Source organism: Stenella coeruleoalba (assembly GCF_951394435.1).
Source record: "Stenella coeruleoalba genome assembly, chromosome: 15".
NCBI classification, from domain to species: domain Eukaryota; kingdom Metazoa; phylum Chordata; class Mammalia; order Artiodactyla; family Delphinidae; genus Stenella; species Stenella coeruleoalba.
In genome coordinates, this window is record NC_137161.1 from 52161427 (window position 1) to 52179407 (window position 17981).

Below are 17981 nucleotides of genomic sequence, written 5' to 3' on the forward strand. Positions count from 1 at the left end.
ACTTTTTCGATAGGTCACTAAAAGCATAAAGCATAAAAGGAAAAAGTGATAAACTGGATTTCATTAAAAACTGCTTTTCAAAAGCCACTACTAAGAAAATAAAAAGGCAAGCCACAGACTAGGGGAAAATATTTGCAAAAGTATATCTGATACAGGACTCGTATCTAGAATATACAAAGAACTCTTACAACGCAATAAAAAGACAAACAACCTGATTAAAAATGAGCAAAAATCTGAAAGACATTTCACAAGGAAGATATACGAATGGCAAACACATGAAAAGACACTCAACACCACTAATCATTAGGGAAATGAAAATTAAAACCACAATGAAATACACTGCTCACTCACCAGAATGGCTAAAATTAAAAAGACTGACAGTGACAAGTGCTGACAAGGATGTGCAGCCACTGGCATCCCAAATGCTGCCAGGAGTTACACAGAATGGGACACCTGCTGTGGGAACATTTGGCAGTTTCTCATAAAGTTAAACACTTTGCTTACAACCCAGCAATCCTATTCCTAGGTATTTACCCAAGAGAAATGAAAATATATGCCCACTCGAAGACTTAAATGTTCACAGTGGCTTTATTCCTAACATCCCCAAGTGCTCACCAACTTGTGAATGGATACATAAAACTGTGATGCCTCTACACAGCAGAGCACTTCTCAGTGACAGAAAGGAACAAACTACTGATACATGCAACAGCGTAGAAAAATCTCAAAAGCACTGTGACAAGTGAAAGAAGTCAGACTCAAAAGACTACCTCCTGTGTAATTCTGTTTATATGAAATTTCAGAAAACAGAAAACCATAGTGCCAGAAAGCAGATCAGTGCCTGACAAGGGCTGGGAAAGGCAGGGAATACTGGGGTGATGACATCAGTGGTGTGGGTGGTCCCATGACTGTGTATGTTGGTCCAAACACACTGTACACTTGAACTTGGGGAACTTGATTATATGTAAAAATCATATCTCAATAAAGCTTCTCAAAACAACAGCAGCAGCAAGCAAGGCACACACATGCACAGAGCAGAGCAAAGGAGTGAACAAGAGAGCACCAGACACCAGCAGCAATTCTGAGACGCGAAACCAGGCCTGCTGGGAAGAGGCAGAGTCCATGGAGGCAGGCCCTCCACTCCATAGGATACGCGCCCCACAACCACCACCACCCCGCCGCCCCATAATCCCAGCCAGCAGGTCCTAGAGCAGCTGTCTCGGGAACGTGGTGGCCCTCAGGCCCACTGCCTGATGAACCCCATTTCTGCCTTTCTAACTCTTTGACTTTAAACTGCTCAAAGGTTACAACAGCCGCCAAAACTATTGCTGCGTCTAAAGTAAGACTGTTAATCCAAATACCGGGCTGTGATTAAAATATAGTACCACAGAATATTCAATAACATGGGGAAATATGCATCACAAGAGTATAAGTATGGTTAAAAGTGTGGGGCTAAAAAAAACAAAACAAAACAAAACAAAAAGTGTGGGGCTTCCCTGGTGGCGCAGTGGTTGAGAATCCACCTACTAATGCAGGGGACACGGGTTCAAGCCCTGGTCTGGGAAGATCCCACATGCCGCAGAGCAACTAAGCCCATGTGCCACAGCTACTAAGCCTGCGCTCTAGAGCCCACAAGGCACAACTACTGAGCCCACATGCCACAACTACTGAGCCTGCGCACTGCAACTACTGAAGCCTGCATGCCTAGAGCCCGTGCTCCGCAATGAGAGAAGCCACCACAATGAGAAGCCCGCGCATCGCATCAAAGAGTAGCCCCTACTCGCCTCAACTAGAGAAAGCCTGTGTGCAGTGACGAAGATCCAACACAGCCAAAAATAAATAAATTTAAAAAAAAATATGAAGAGTTACAGCTGACTCTTGAATAACACAGATCGGAACTATGCGGGTCCACCTATTCACAGATTTTTTTTCCAATAGCAAGTACTACCTACAGTACCACACGACCCGCAGTTGGTTGAATCCGTGGATGTGGAACAGTGGGTACAGAGGAACTGCGTAGGGAGACCTGCAAATGTGGAGGAACTGGGTATACAGAGGACAGACTAGAAGTTATATGTGGATTTCTGACTATGGGGAGGGTCTGTCCCCGCCTCCCCAGTGTTATTCAGGGTCACCTGTATATTAAAAAATAATATATCATTTAAAAATCTGTTTAGGGAATTCCCTGGCAGTCCAGTGGTTAGGACTCCGTGCTCTCACTGCCAAGGGCGTGGGTTCAATCCCTGGTCAGGGAACTAAGATCCCACAAGCCTTGTGGCGTGGCCAAAAAAATTTTTAAAAATCTGTTTAGGGCTTCCCTGGTGGCGCAGTGGTTGAGAGTCCGCCTGCTGATGCAGGGGATATGGGTTCATGCCCCGGTCCGGGAAGATCCCACATGCCGCGGAGCGGCTAGGCCCGTGAGCCATGGCCGCTGAGCCTGCGCGTCTGGAGCCTGTGCTCCGCAACAGGAGAGGCCACAACAGGGAGAGGCTGCGTACCATAAAAAAAAAAGAAAAAAAAAAAACCTGTTTAGATATGTAGACAAATGCATAGATCAAAACCCTAAATAGACACATACTAAAATGTCAACAGTAATTATCTTTGAATGATGGGGTGATTTTAAGTTTTCTCCTCTTCGAAAAGGGAACCCCTCTTACACTATGGTGGGAATGTAAACTGGTGCAGCCACTATGAAAAACAGTATGGAGGTCCCTCAGAAAACTAGAGTTGCCATGTGATCCATCAAACCCACTCCTGGGCACACACCCAGACAAAACTATAATTCGAAAAGATACATGTGCCCCTATGTTCACAGCAGCACTATTTACAATAGCCAAGACATGGAGACAACCTAAATGTCCGTTGACAGATGAATGGATAAAGATGTGGTGTATATATATATATATATATATATATATATATATATATAAAATACATACATTATGTGTATATATATTATATATATAATATATATATAATATATATAATTATGTAATAATTATATATATTATATTACGAGTAATATAATATATAGTAATATATTATATTACTCGGCCATAAAAAAATAATGAAATAAAGCCATCGGTAGCAACATGGATGGACCTAGAGATTATCATACTAAGTGAAGTTAAATCAGAAAGAGAAAGACAAATACTATATGATATCACTTACATGTGGAATGTAAAATACAACACAAATGAACCTATCTACAAAACAGAATCACGGACACAGGGAACAGACCTGTGGTTGCGGGGCAGATTGTGGGGAGCGATGGATAGGAGTTTGGGATTAGCAGATGAAAACTATTATACATAGGATGGATAAACAACAAGGTCCTGCTGTAGAGCACAGGAACGATATTTAATATCCTGTGATAAACCAGAACGGAAAAAAATATGAAAAAGAATATATATGTATAACAGTCACTTCATTGTACAGCAGAAATTAACACAACATTGTAAATCAACTATACTTCAATAAAATTTAAAAATAAATAAATAAAACGTCTCTTCTGCTTATCTGTATTTTCTAAATTTTCTATGTTGAATGAGTGGGGTTTTTGGGTTTTTTTTTGCAGTATGCGGGCCTCTCACTGCCGTGGCCTCTCCCGTTGCGGAGCACAGGTTCCGGATGCGCAGGCTCAGTGGCCATGGCTCACGGGCCTAGCCGCTCTGCGGCATGTGGGATCTTCCCAGACCGGGGCACAAACCCGTGTCCCCTGCATCGGCAGGTGGACTCTCAACCACTGCGCCACCAGGGAAGCCCTGAATGAGTGTTTTTATAGTAAATTAACAGTAACGGTGGTCAGCAGGTTACTAGGAGCCTACAGCCATGACGAAAAGGCAGCCTGTCCCCCATCCCAGAGGGTGAAGAGGCACTGGCGGTCACCAGCATGGGAGGCAAGGTGGCGTGCCCCGCGTCGAGACACTTGGATGAAGTACCTGGATCGTGATGGTGCCTTTCTCGGCATCAGTCTGCAAGTGAATCTCCATTTCCGGCAGCGCCTGGCCTTCAGACAACAGCTTATGACGCAGCTTTTCCAAGGCGTCGCTAGCATTGGAGATCAGCTCCCGTATGAACACCTACGGAAATGGAAAGAAGATGCCAACGCTGCAGGACCTATTTGGTTAGCAGCATCTGCAGCAACTGGTACAGGCTGGGGGAGAAATGCCACAGAACTGTTTAACCAGAAAGACGTCCTGCTTTCCTCAAAGGCAGTTTCTCCAGGGCAGCTCACAGAATGATTGAAGTTAGATCACATTGCCGTGACCCAACTTTATGTCGACTCTGACTCTACTGCTCCTTCCTCAACATCAAACCTGGAGTTAGGTGTCAATCTGTTAAGTTAATTCCAAACAGGACCCTGTGAGACAACTTCTTTCTCAACTCTTGCCCAGGGATGTCAAAATATCCTCAAAACATATTTTTTCTACTCCACAAAGGACTCATTGACTTCATTTAATCTAATCACAAACCAGACCTACCATGTTCAGGAGAAAAAAGGGCCACAGACCCAACTACCAACCCGTGTTTGTAAAGCCCTTTACCAGCGACAGACCTTCCACTTACAGTCATGGGGAGAGGGAAGGTGGTGTGACCTGACCCCAAGAGAACAGAAGCTGGATGTCACGGGGACACTTGAATATAGAATTTAACAGGACAAGACCTGGAAATATTCCCTGGAAAGTCCTTTCATTTTGGAAAGTTGTGCTTTACCCTTCTCAAATTCTTTGCATTTTAGCAAAAATGAGCATGGAAACGATGGTTCACCATGGCCTGTCACCCTTGAGCTTCATCATTTTGAGCTTCATCTCCTCAAAAAGGTCCTTGGCAGCTCCTCCCTGCTCTACTCCACCCTGGGCCGGGGTCTTCCTCCTTCAGCCCCAACACCCCCACAGACCACAGGTGGCGATGCCAGGTGATGAGGGGCGTGAACCCAGGGCCTCAGCACACATCAACAACACCACAGAGATGGACCTCAGCAGGACCCCACGGCAACACCCGAGGGACTTCTAAATTATCAGCACAATTCATTAATTCCCAGGTTCAATCTGGCTCAAAGAATCACCTGCATATAGTTATCCATGAAACCCAACAGATTTTGGTAAAAATACTCTCACTGGTAGCCAAGATCAGGACCTGTCCAAATTTAATGCATTTTCACAGCTAATGTACTAGCTGGCACCTCCCCAGAATAGCATAGAAACAGTCTCGCCAAAAGAAACCTTGCGAGTGCCGGGAGTGATTAGCGGGTACTGCACCTCTTTTTCTGAGTACAAGGAACGGGCAACGATGTCCAGAAGCTTCTTTGTCTCAGCCTGGAACTCATGTTTGGAAACAGAACCTAGTAATGAATTGCAGACACAACCAATAAAGTTTAATGTCTTTTTTCGTGGAAGAAAATGCTATGTAAAACATTCAAAAAAATCTTTAAGGTGAGGAGTTTTAAACATGTTTCAAAACAGCGAACAAAAAAGAAAGAAAGAAACCAAGTGTCTGGGCCTCAGGCAGGAGGTCTTGGGAGTGGAACAAACCAGTGGTTCCCTCTCCCTGTAGAAAGGGGCGTAGGGGCACAAGTCCTCACCTGCCTCCCTCCCCGCAGCCCGCAGGCCTCAGGTCGGGCTACCTCCAGGGGCTGTCGAGGCTGGCACCTTACCCAGTCCTGAGGCGAGCTGGCTCTAACAACCAGACCCTGGATTCTATTCTGAATACAGTTGTTTCCGAATTGATCATTTAGAGAGCAAAGTAACAAGAAAACCTCACTTCTCCTCTTAACCCAAACATCAAATATTCTGTTGTTGTCTCATTTGAAAGCCAGAAATGGACCCACTGCAGGACTGGCTCTGGAGATTGCCTTCCACACTTGCCAGGAATGAAGGACAAGTCGGACTGCAGTCCTTCACCGGCGGGGCCAACACTGAGTTTGCATCCTGCTTCCATGATTATTAGCAGATGTGCCGTGAATCACTACTTTAAAGGGGCCCCGTGCGAACTCACGGGTGACCACCAGAGGGGGCAAGATACGCCAGGATGGAAGTCAGAAGTTCCTGAGAAGCCGGAAACGCAGGAGGCATTGTTTTGGGGAACCCTCCCTCCAACCAAGACCTTCCTTCGTCTGAAGCGAGTGGGTGGCTCTATCAATCATTGCTTCTGCCTCAAAATCTTCCCCTCATGAGCCAGCAACAAGCCAACAAAGACTTCCTGGACCCAAACGCAGCTACATACAGTACCCTGCACGGTCTCCAAGCTGCTGATGATGGAGTGCAGGGGCTCCTCCTTCCGGTCCTCAGCAGCCTGGGAGCTGAACAGCCGTCCAACGTGGGAGCTTGAAGCCAGGTTTTGCCTGGGACTCCAGGACTGGGCTGGGGGCCTCCAAGGACACAGAACTGGTTTTCCTGAAAAGACAAATGTGAGAAAGAATGAGAGTTAATAAGACTTCAGAAACAGAAAATCCTAATTTGTTCACGTCTGGCAGATGCTAACATGGAATTCTTTAAGGCAGGCTTTTGCTCGAAAGACCCAGTGTCACCCAGGAGAAATCAGAAGTGACAAATGCTGTGCAGCTAGCTGGTATTTTGGCAGGTAGTTCTGGTAACATATCCTCACACGTGGCAAATACCAAGAACACATGAGAACTTGGGGCAGAACCGCAGGAACGGGCAGGGGCCTTTTGACACCACTTCCCACTTATGTCCCCCAGTGAGATCGTGCACAAACCCACCAAACCCACACACGCCTCAGTGCTCACAGCCCCTCCAGGAGCCGGAAATAATGACAGGCTGGCCAGTCTTCTTACGGTGTAACTAACATGGAAAAAGGGAGAAAAAATACCCCTAAGAGGGAGCCAAATATTAAAATGTTGATGTTCTCAAACAGTCTCATCATCTTCTAAAGAATCTTTGCTGATTCTTTTCCTTTCCCTTTTGTCCAAAACTGTCAAAGAGTTTTTAAAATTAGTGTATTTAAAAACTGCAAACCAGGGGATGATCTCCTCTACTTCGCAATCAGGAAGGGGATTCACAATGTCTCTTGAGTTGCTTTTCTGTAACTTCCTGCTCAGCACAGCGGACCAAGAAACCACTGCAAGGGAAGAAGGAAAACCCTTCCATTTGACACTGCTGTCCCCAGCCTGGTATGGTTGACAGACGCTACAGAAATACATGCAAAGGGTTGTCCCTGGTGGCGCAGTGGTTAAGACTCGGCGCTCCCAATGCAGGGGGCCCAGGGTTTGATCCCTGCTCAGGGAACTAGATCCCACATGCATGCTGCAACTAAGAGTTCACATGCTACAACTAAGAGTTGACATGCTACAACTAAGGAGGCCGCCTGCCACAACTAAAACCCGGCACAACCAAATAAATTTAAATAAATATTTAAAAAAAAAAGAAACACGTGCAGATACCTCCACTCTAACCGGCAGGATGGAGCCAGTCCTCACCAGCAGCCCCTGAAGACACTCGCTGGGGACTGGCATTGTTCAGTAGGCACTTAAGGCCCGACCTTTTCAAGGATACAGGTCAGACATACAAGACACTCCATGTGAAAGTCTAGGCCATAACAAACTGCAGCTGCCTGTTATGTAACTACATACATGTGACAGTCAGAAAGGAATGATTTAGAATGTCCAGAAATAACTTGTAGGTTTAAAAATCAACATATTGACTTCCACATTCCTACAAGGCATAAAAATCTGCATTTTCTTTAAGCTTACTCTTGGATTTATAAATAACACGATGTTAGCCTTTACCTCTACGCAGAGTACCTTTAAAACTACCCCATTTCAGAAAATATTCAATTTCCAATCTGAATATTGATATTTAATTCTCTGGCCTAACTGTATTGTTCACCTTATCCATACAGCTTAAAAAAAACCCGAAAACCCAAAACCCAAAAACAAAAAACCCACAACTGGAGTATTTCTTCTGGAATTAAATGGTATTTGGTTAGAGGGTTTAACAAACAGTCTGCACCAGGCCAGGTGGGGGTGCTGGGGTCCCTGTGATTCGCCCTGATGCAGGGCGAATGATGCCAGTGGACTATGGGCAACCACACGCTGCCTCCCCTCCCAGGGACAGCGCTCCTGGCCACATTTGGAGACATAAACAGGTTCCCCACAAAAGCTGGGAACCCTCTGCTTTAAAGTACAGTAGAACTTCAGGATGAAATCAGTGAGACTAGGATAAAGGAGAGATGTTTGAGGGATGCAAGACCCGGGTTGGGCCTCAGGATGGATTCTGGATTCTAGTTCTCCATTGAGCACTACTCTGGACGTGAAAGTGTTTGGGCCACCAGAAGTCGGAGTGATGGGGGAGGTCCCCCAGAAGAAGAGGGGCAGAAAGCTCGGTAAGCACAGATTGGTGGTGTTCCTGACCATGCCTCCACATAAGCCCAAAGATGCTGAAAGCATTTTAGAAATTCTTACATCTAATACTCCTCTTACCACATTTCATCGGCAACCACTCCCTATCATGTGGCCTCAGGAAAGGACACAGTGGGGAGGAGGGGATCATACTGAGTCTTCTTCCAACAGTGATATGCACGAAGCACTTATCCTTGTCCCCCCAGACCTCCCCCAGTTCTCCCGGTCCAAGGCCTTTGAGCAGGTTTTCCTGCCTACAGCATTGTTCCCTGCAACCCATCCCTTAAATTTCAACATGTTATTCTTCTGACACCAATTCCATCTTGTTATTTCTGATTTCTGAGGACTTATTCCTGAACGCAACCTCATCAATTCCAAATGCTTCAGGTTGGTCTTCCAGGCCCTCCACTAAGCAACACCCCAAACCTCCGGAACTCACCTCCTTCCTCCCCAGTCCAGCAGGCCTGCTGACACCCCATGCCCTGGAAGAAGGACTCCTGACCCGCTCCACTTGCATACATTTGTTGAACTGACCCCTATCCCCACTTCCTGTCCTGCCCTTCTGCTCATGGTCCTTTCCTCGCCATCTGCCTTTCAGTCCCATCAGGAAAGAACAGGTTGCATTTCCTCATGGTTAGCTGTAAACCATCCCTACCCCAAAGGAAACCAGAAATCACACAAAATAGAACAATTCAGAGGCTAAGGGCTCCTCTCATTTTCAGACTCCTTGAACTAACTGTTCTAAACCTGCTCTCATATGGGGGGAAGGGGCTACTGGATTATGGCTGGCACACTTTTATTTCCAGTCTTCTGTGTATAAATATTTTAATCAACAACACATCTTAGGGACTTCGCTGGCAGTCCAGCAGTTAAGACTCCGCACTCCCAGGGGGTTCTCTGGTGGCGCAGTGGTTGAGAGTCTGCCTGCCGATGCAGGGGACGCGGGTTCGTGCCCAGGTCCACATGCCGCGGAGCGGCTGGGCCCATGAGCCATGGTCGCTGAGCCTGTGCTCCGCAACAGGAGAGGCCGCAACAGGAGAGGCCACAGCAGTGAGAGGCCCGCGTACTGCAAAAAAAAAAAAAGACTCCGCACTCCCAATGCAGGGGGCCTGGGTTCGATCCCTGGTCAGGGAACTATATCCGTCATACTGCAACTAAAAAAGAACCTGCATGCCACAACTAAGACCCAGCATGGCCAAATAAATAAATATTTTTAAAAAAAAAAAAAAACACATCTTAGAGATCACTCTGTTTTAGTACATATAAAGCTGCTTATTCTTCTTAGTGAGCAAATAATATTCCACTGTAATGGATAAGTATTTAACTAGCGCTCAACTGATGGATGTTTAAACTGTTTCCAGTCTTGTGCTGTTAAACATAATGCTCCAAAGTGATAAAGAGTTATCTATTGATTGCATGCTTACCCTTCATGGAAGAAAGGAGATACAGGAAAATATCCATGTTTCCACTCTTTTGTGCAAAAGAAACAGGAAGGATAAATGAGAAACTAATGAGATTGTGTATTCGTTTGCTAAGGCTGCCGTAACAAAGTACCACAGACAAGGTGGTTTACAACACAGAAACTTAATCTCTCACGGTTCTGGAGGCCAGAAGTGGAAAACCGAGGTGTTGGCAGGGCTGATTCCTTCTGAAGGCTCTGAGGGACAGTCTGTCCACGCCTCTCTCCTGGCTTTTGGTATTGCCAGCAGCCCTGGGCTTGGGGCTGCCTCACTCCACTCTCTGCCTCTGTCATCACATGGTCCTCTCTTCCCCATGTGTGTCTCCTCTGTGTCCAAATTTCGCTCTTCTTAAGGTCAGTTATACCGGATTTGGGGCTCACTCTAATCAAATATGACCTCATCTTATTATACCTGCAAAGACCCTACTTCCAAATAAGGTCACATTCACAGGTAAGGGCTTGAACGTATCTTTTGGGGGCACACAATTTAAGCCATAAGAAACTGATTACAAGGGCTGTTAATTTCCTGGGACTGCTGTGACAAAGCACCACAGGCTGGGCAGCTTAAACAACAGAAACTTATCATCTCACAGTTGTGAAGGCTAGAAGTGTAAAATCAAAGTGTTGGCAGGGCTGGTTCCTTCTGAGGCTGTGAAGGAGAATCTGTTCTATTACTCTCTCCCAGCTTTGGGAGCCCCAGGCACTCTTTGGCTTAGAGATGACCACCTTCTCCCTGTGTCTTCACATCGTCTCCCCTCTGCTCGTGTCTGCCTCTGCATCCAGATTTCCCCTTTTTATAAGGACACAGTCATATCGGATTAGGGCCCACCCTAACGACCTCATCTTAACCTGATCTTCTGCAAAGACCTTATTTCCAAATAAGATCGCATTCACAGGTCCTGAGGGTTAGAATTTCAGCATCTTTTGGGGGACACACGATTCGACCCATAACAGATGTGTGGGAACAGAATGGAGAAAGGAGGTTGGGAATGGCGTAGCAGAGCTGAGGGGAACGTGCATTTCTGAGTATCCCTTTTCCCTCTGATTCTTAGAACCATGGTAATGTTTCACATACCCAAAAAGTAAATAGTTAAGAGCAACCAGGGTGTGTGGAGAACAAAAAACTAAATACAAACAGTAAGAAATGTGCACAACTAGACTATGAATAACATAACTGCCCTGAAAGAACCTAAGTGACTTTAGAAAACAGCATTTGGGGAAAAAGAAAAAAACCAGTACTTTGCACAGGTGACCCTTGAACAACGGGGGTGTTGGGGCACAGAACCCTCCACCCCACCCCCCGTGAAGTTGAAAATCCAAGTATAACTCTGTAGTTGGCCCTCCAACACAAGCATATCCACATCCGTGGATTCCAACCAACTGCAAATTGTGTAGTACTGCAGTACCTACTTAGTGAAAAAAATCTGCAAATAAGCGGACCCTCACAGTTCAGAGGTCAACTGTTCAAGGGTCAACTGTATATTGTAAAGCTGGGCTCAAAAAGGACAGCATACTATTACTGTAGCAGAAGCGGTAGCAATTCTCAAACTGCTCTGTGTATATACTAAGCTCAAGCAAGTGAGTACATGGTGACTCAAGTCAGGAGAAAGGAGTCAGGAAAGGGCAGGGGGAGGCCAGGGTGAACCTTGCTGTGCTGCAAATGGAGGCATCAGTGTCAGTGTAGAAATAAACACCAAGGTGCATACATGTGGGTGACAGTGCACACACACGCATACTTCCTGGCTGTGTCTGGGGACACCCAAGCAGCAGTGAGCACACCTGGCACCAGGAAGAGCACCCGTCTCGGACCTGCCACCCCAAAGTCCCACATCCCAGGAAATGCCTTCATCCTGGGCAAATTGGGGTGTGTGGTCACCCTCCCTGGCACCCAGATCTTTGGTTTGTAAATACCATTCTCCAATAAAAGGAATCGAGACCACTGGAGAACACACCAGATGAGCCCAGAATACCTGTGGTGCTAGAAAGTGAAGGACTCACAGATGACGGGACGTGCTGAGAGGGCACAGGCTCTGAGCGGAAGGCGCTCCCGGTGGCAAAATCTAGGACAACCTAAGCAACAACATAATGACAGTGGGGGACTGTCAGCTGGTGAACAAAATAAATATAAGTCCACACCTACATAAATAATAAATAAATGGAGAAGAAAGGACCTCTTCCTTATAGAATTACAATTAGTAAATGTATAAGGAATGATGGAAATAGACAATCACCATCAGACAAGCACAGTAACAGCTGTGACAGGTACAGATTGTTGATTTGATGTTCACCAGAAACAGAACATCTTCAGAATCTCAAAGAATCCCCCCTCTTGGTTTCAAAGAGAGAAACAGTACTTTACGGTGAAATAAGTGGCAGATAACCTTTAACTAAGCGACTGCAGTGACCATCACCAGGAATGAGATGTGTCCATATCCTGCAACTCCTGGTGGGGTGAGAGGGCACAGCCTGTTTTCTGTTGTGTTCTCACCAAAACCACATCTCGATCTAATCATAAGAAAACACCAGACGAACCCAAATATATATACACAAAAGTGTCAAGGTGCTGAAAGACGAACACAAACTGAAGAGACACAAGTACAGGATGGAGGATCCTGGTCCAGCAAAGGACATGGATGGGAAACCCAGCTAAAGTCAGGTAAGACCGGCATATTACTGAGTAGTACTGTGTCACTGTTATTTCAGTTTTCAATAATTATACCATGGCCACGAAAGATAGTAATATTAGGGGAAATTAAGGAAAGGGGAAGGGAAGACTGAGTACTATTTTTATAACATCTTTGTAAAGTAAAAAATATTTCAAAATAAAAAATAAGACTCTAAGGAATATTCCTATACATGTGTCATTTCATTTATGCACAAGTATACATTTGAGTACACATCGAGAAGTGGAATCATCAGGTCCAAGGTTATGTCCAATTTAAACTGTGGTCAATGCTGCCAACTCACCCTCCAGAAACTTATCAGTTTACATTCCCACCAGCAATATTATGAGAGTGTGTATCACCCCACACTCTTGCTAAGATGGTAATGTTATAAAACTTTTGGATCTTAGCTTATCAGTTAGGTAAAAATTTTACTGTAGTTTTCATTTATATTTCTCTTATTATAAGCAAGATGGAGCATCTATCCACATTTTAAAATATTTTCTATTTCCTTTTATGTTAATGGACTGTTGATATCCTCTGATCATTTTCTACAGAATTTTTTCTTATTGATTTGTAAGAACTCTATATATTAAGGAAATTAGTCCTCTGTTTGTAAAGGACTTCCTTGCTCCAAGATTAAACACAATTTTCCCATGTCTTATTTTTCCTATTCCTTTTGCTTTTTTCGCCACTTAATACTCACAATACTTTTGAAAGGATTTAATATGTTGTTTATGATGGGAATAATATAAGTCCTCAGAGTTAGGAAAAGGGAAAAAAATAAGCAATCCATATTTTCAACCACAATTTTAAGAATTTCCATTATATTCCAAGATTATATTAATCAACAGCTATCAAGAACAGATTTGATTTCAGGTTAACTGAACTTTCTACAGTAATTTTAAGAATAAACCAGGGCTTCCCTGGTAGCACAGTGGTTGAGAGTCTGCCTGCCGATGCAGGGGACACGGGTTCGTGCCCCGGTCCAGGAAGATCCCACATGCTGCGGAGCGGCTGGGCCCATGAGCCATGGCCGCTGAGCCTGCGCGTCCGGAGCCTGTGCTCCACAACGAGAGAGGCCACAACAGTGAGAGGCCCGTGTACCGAAAAAAAAAAAAAAAAGAATAAGCCAATAGTGCAGTAAGTCTGCCTGAACCAGATACAAACACACTATCTGCACAGTATCGGTCCTCATGTTCCCCCTACACCCTAAAGGAAAAACCACAAACCTCAGTGTCAAACTACAATGTCTTAGTATTAATCTGTTTGGTGGTTTGGGGTCACAAAATGGGAAGCACCGATAGTTTGAATCTGACAACACACACACCTGCCAGTGCTCATGCTGCTTCCTCTACCTCCAACTTCTTTCCATTTGAACTGCTTCAGGATCCAGCATAAGGCCCGCTCTCCCACCAGGCCTTCCCACCCCCCACCACAGTACACAATAATCTCTCCCTACTATGAATTCAGAGCACTTGTTTTCCATGCTACTAAATTAAAACTGCTATTACAAGCCAGCTTGTGGCATTTCTTCTACTATTAACTTTTTCTTAATATATAACATCTCACCAAAGTAGGGCAGGAACAAGCTTATATTTCTTAGCATCAAATTCTCTGAAAGCCAGAACAAACATATTTCTCTGTATGCCAAAGCATCTGATGCAGAAGCAGCCTTTTTTTTTTACAATCATGAAACTTTTTATCAGCATAAACATCACTATACTCAATCAGAACCCCATGCAATCAGCCAACAGATGGCAGTAGTGATCCACAAGGCCATTTTAACTAGTAAGCATAAATTAAAAATGCAACTGCCAACAGGGGCCTGCTAAGGCAGGCACATGAGTCAAAACACAATGGGTATGTTCTTTTTTTTTTTTTTTTTTTTTTTTTGCGGTATGCGGGCCTCTCACTGTTTGTGGCCTCTCCCGTTGCGGAGCACAGGCTCCGGACGCGCAGGCTCAGTGGCCATGGCTCACGGGCCCAGCCGCTCCGCGGCATGTGGGATCCTCCCGGACCGGGGTACGAACCCGCGTCCCCTGCATCGGCAGGCGGACTCTCAACCACTGCGCCACCAGGGAAGCCCGGCATGTTCTTTTGCTTTGTTTTCTTAAGGAAAAAAAAAAAAATCTTTCTTATATATCAGCCATAGTTCTTACTATGGTTTTGCTTCATAATGGCATCCTAAGTTATGTACCTTAAATACAGACACATTATTTTAAGCTATGAGAAATATGCTGATTGTTTCTCTGGAATTACATATTCCAAATGGACAATCTCCCATTTTCTCAAGTGTGATATGGATAACAGCAATTTCACTTTTCGTCTTTATTACACAAAGTGCCACTTCCTGTATGGCTGAGGTGTATCCTACCAACCAAACCTGACAACAACCATGAACACAGGAACAACAACAAAAAGACTACCTGAAGGCTCTGGAGAACCAACAAAAGCAGGCAGATTCTGGAGAGAAGATATTTGGAAGAAGCGAACAGCACAGAATGACGGTGGGTTCAATGAGGGGTGGCTAAAACTCTAAGAGAAAACACACACAATGTGTACTCTTCTGGCCTGAAGAACCAGAGGAGAGATTTGGAAAACCACAGAATATGAAAAGTGAAGGGAGGAAATCCCAGAAAGGCGAGTCAGAGATAGGGAGCCCCCAATTTGGGGAATAAATTCTTCTAAGTCTCTGGCTGACCTCCTGAACCATGCATATGTGGGGCAAACTGCAAGCAGCCCAGTTAAGGAAAAAAGTCAAGCTGCTGCCTAAGAGAAAGTGTTTGCAGTGGCGGGCCAACCAGGTCAATACCCACCTTTAAAACAACAACTACTCGTCAGAGGAATATAACAAGAGTCCAGAGATTCCACAAGGCAACATCCACAATGTCCAGGATGCAATAAAAAGTTACTCAATATACAGAGAATCAGGAAAATGCAACCCCTGCTAAAGAGAAGTGTCAGTCAATGGAGACTGGTGCCAAGAAGATCCAGATGTTGGTATCAGAAGACAAGGGCTTTAAAACAGCCATTATAACAATACTATATGACATAAAGTAAAATATGCTCAAAATAAAAGATGAGAAATCTCAGAGACAAACTATAATAGAAGAACCAAGTGGAAATCCTACATACAGAAAATACCATGTCTGTACTGGGCATATACCCTCAGAAAACCATAATTCAAAAAGAGTCATGTACCACAATGTTCATTGCAGCTCTATTTACAATAGCCAGGACATGGAAGCAACCTAAGTGTCCACTGACAGATGAATGGATAAAGAAGATGTGGCACATATATACAATGGACTATTACTCAGCCATAAAAAGAAATGAAACTGAGTTATTTGTAGTGAGGTGGATGGACCTAGAGACTGTCATACAGAGTGAAGTAAGTCAGAAAGAGAAAAACAAATATTGTATGCTAACTCATATATATGGAATCTTAAAAAAAAAAAAGAAAAAAAAATGGTTCCAAAGAACCTATGGGCAGGACAGGAATAAAGACACAGACTTAGAGAATGGACTTGAGGAAACAGGGAGGGGGAAGGATAAGCTGGGACGAGTGAGAAAGTGGCATGGACATTATACACTACCAAATATAAAATACGTAGCTAGCAGGAAGCAGCCGCATAGCACAGGGAGAACAGCTAGGTGCTTTGTGTCCACCTAGAGGGGTGGGATAGGGAGAGTAGGAGGAAGATGCAAGAGGGAGGAGATATTGGGGTATATGTACACATATAGCTGATTGACTTTGTTATACAGCAGAAACTAACACACCACTGTAAAGCAATTATACTCCAATAAAGAAGTAAAAAAAAAAAAAAAAAAAAAAAACCATGTCTGAAACTTACAAATTAACTAGAAGGCTTAAAAACCAAATGGAGACAACAGAGGAGTCTATGGACTTCAAAATAAATTGACAGAAATTATTCAATGTGAAACAGATTAAAAACAAATGAACAGGGCTTCCCTGGTGGCGCAGTGGTTAAGAGTCTAACTGCCGATGCAGGGGACTCGGGTTCGTGCCCCAGTCCGGGAGGATCCCACATGCCGCGGAGCAGCTGGGCCCGTGAGCCATGGCCGCTGAGCCTGTGCGCCCGGAGCCTGTGCTCCACAATGGGAGAGGCCACAACAGTGAGAGGCCTGCGTACCGCAAAAAAAAAAAAAAAAAAGAACAGGGTCTCAGATATATGTGGGACAACAGAAATAAGTTTAACATACATGTAACTGGAGTCCCAGAAGGAGCAGAGAAAGAGAATAGGGCAGAAAAAACATTTGAAGAAATAATAACTGGAAAATTCCCCCAAAGCTGGTCAAAGACATATATTTACAGATTCAAAAGTTCGATGAACCACTAGCAAGGTAATATCAAAGAAAAACACCTAGGCACATCATAATCAAACTGCTGAAAACCAAATAAAAAGAGAAAATCTTGGAAGCAACCAGAGAAAAACAACACATTACATGAGCGAACAGTAAGTTGAATGACAGCTAACTTTTCATCAGAAATATGGAGGCTGAAAGACAATGGTATTTAATGCTGTTTAAGTATTAAACAGCAGACCTGCACTAAAAGAAATACTACAGTTCTTCAGGCTGAAAGTAAATGACATGAAATGGAAACTTGTATCTTCAAAAAGGAATGCAGAGCATCAGAAATGATAACCTATGTAAACACAAAAGAATTTTTCTCTAATTTCCTTAAAATATATACAGCAATTTAAACCAAAAATTAAAACATTATCTTGTGGGGTTTACAACGTATGTACAGGCAATACATAAGACAAATGTAACATAAAGGATGGGGTGGAGGGAATAAATGCACCTATATAGTTGCAAGGCTTTTACAGTTTATATGGTATATTACAATACTAATTCTAAACAGACTATGAAAAGTTAAGGATGAACATTACACTCTCCAGAGTAACCAATAAAAAATGATGCAAAGAGGTATAGCTAAAAAAGCATTAGTAAACTAAAATGGAATTCTAAAAAATATTTACTTGATCCAAAAGAATACAAGAAAGCTAGAAGACAGGAGAAAATGAGAGGGGACAAATAACATAATGGTAGAGATAAATCTGACTACATCAATAATTACATTTTAGGTCAATGGACTAAACACTTTGATTATAAAGGCAAAGGCTGTCAGAATTGATAAAGCAAGACCTAATTATATGCTGTCTACAAAACAATCACTTTAAATATAAAAGCACAGATACACTGAAAGTAAATGAATGGAAAAAGATATGCCACGTAAAAAGTAAGCATAAAAAGGCTGGTAGGACCAAATTAGATCAGACAAAGTACATTGCAAAATAAAAAGTATTACCAGAGAGGACTTCCCTGGTGGCACAGTGGTTAAGAATCCGCCTGCTAATGCAGGGGACACGGGTTCCATCCCTGGCCCGCGAAGATCCCACATGCTGCAGAGCAACTAAGCCCATGTGCCACAACTACTGAGCCTGCACTCTAGAGCCCGCAAGCCACAACTACT

General features: G+C 44.0%; 1 protein-coding gene across 1 annotated transcript in view; it reads right to left on the reverse strand.

Annotated features, from left to right (window-relative positions):
• Positions 1–17981, reverse strand: part of TRAP1 (TNF receptor associated protein 1) — a 44968-nt gene that overhangs the window by 16983 nt on the left and 10004 nt on the right. Inside the window, exons 2-4 of the mRNA XM_079944771.1 lie at positions 6228–6392; positions 5259–5341; positions 3939–4079 (exon numbers count right to left, since the gene is read on the reverse strand). Coding sequence (XP_079800897.1) covers positions 3939–4079; positions 5259–5341; positions 6228–6392 — 389 coding nt within the window. The remainder of the gene's footprint in view (positions 1–3938; positions 4080–5258; positions 5342–6227; positions 6393–17981) is intronic.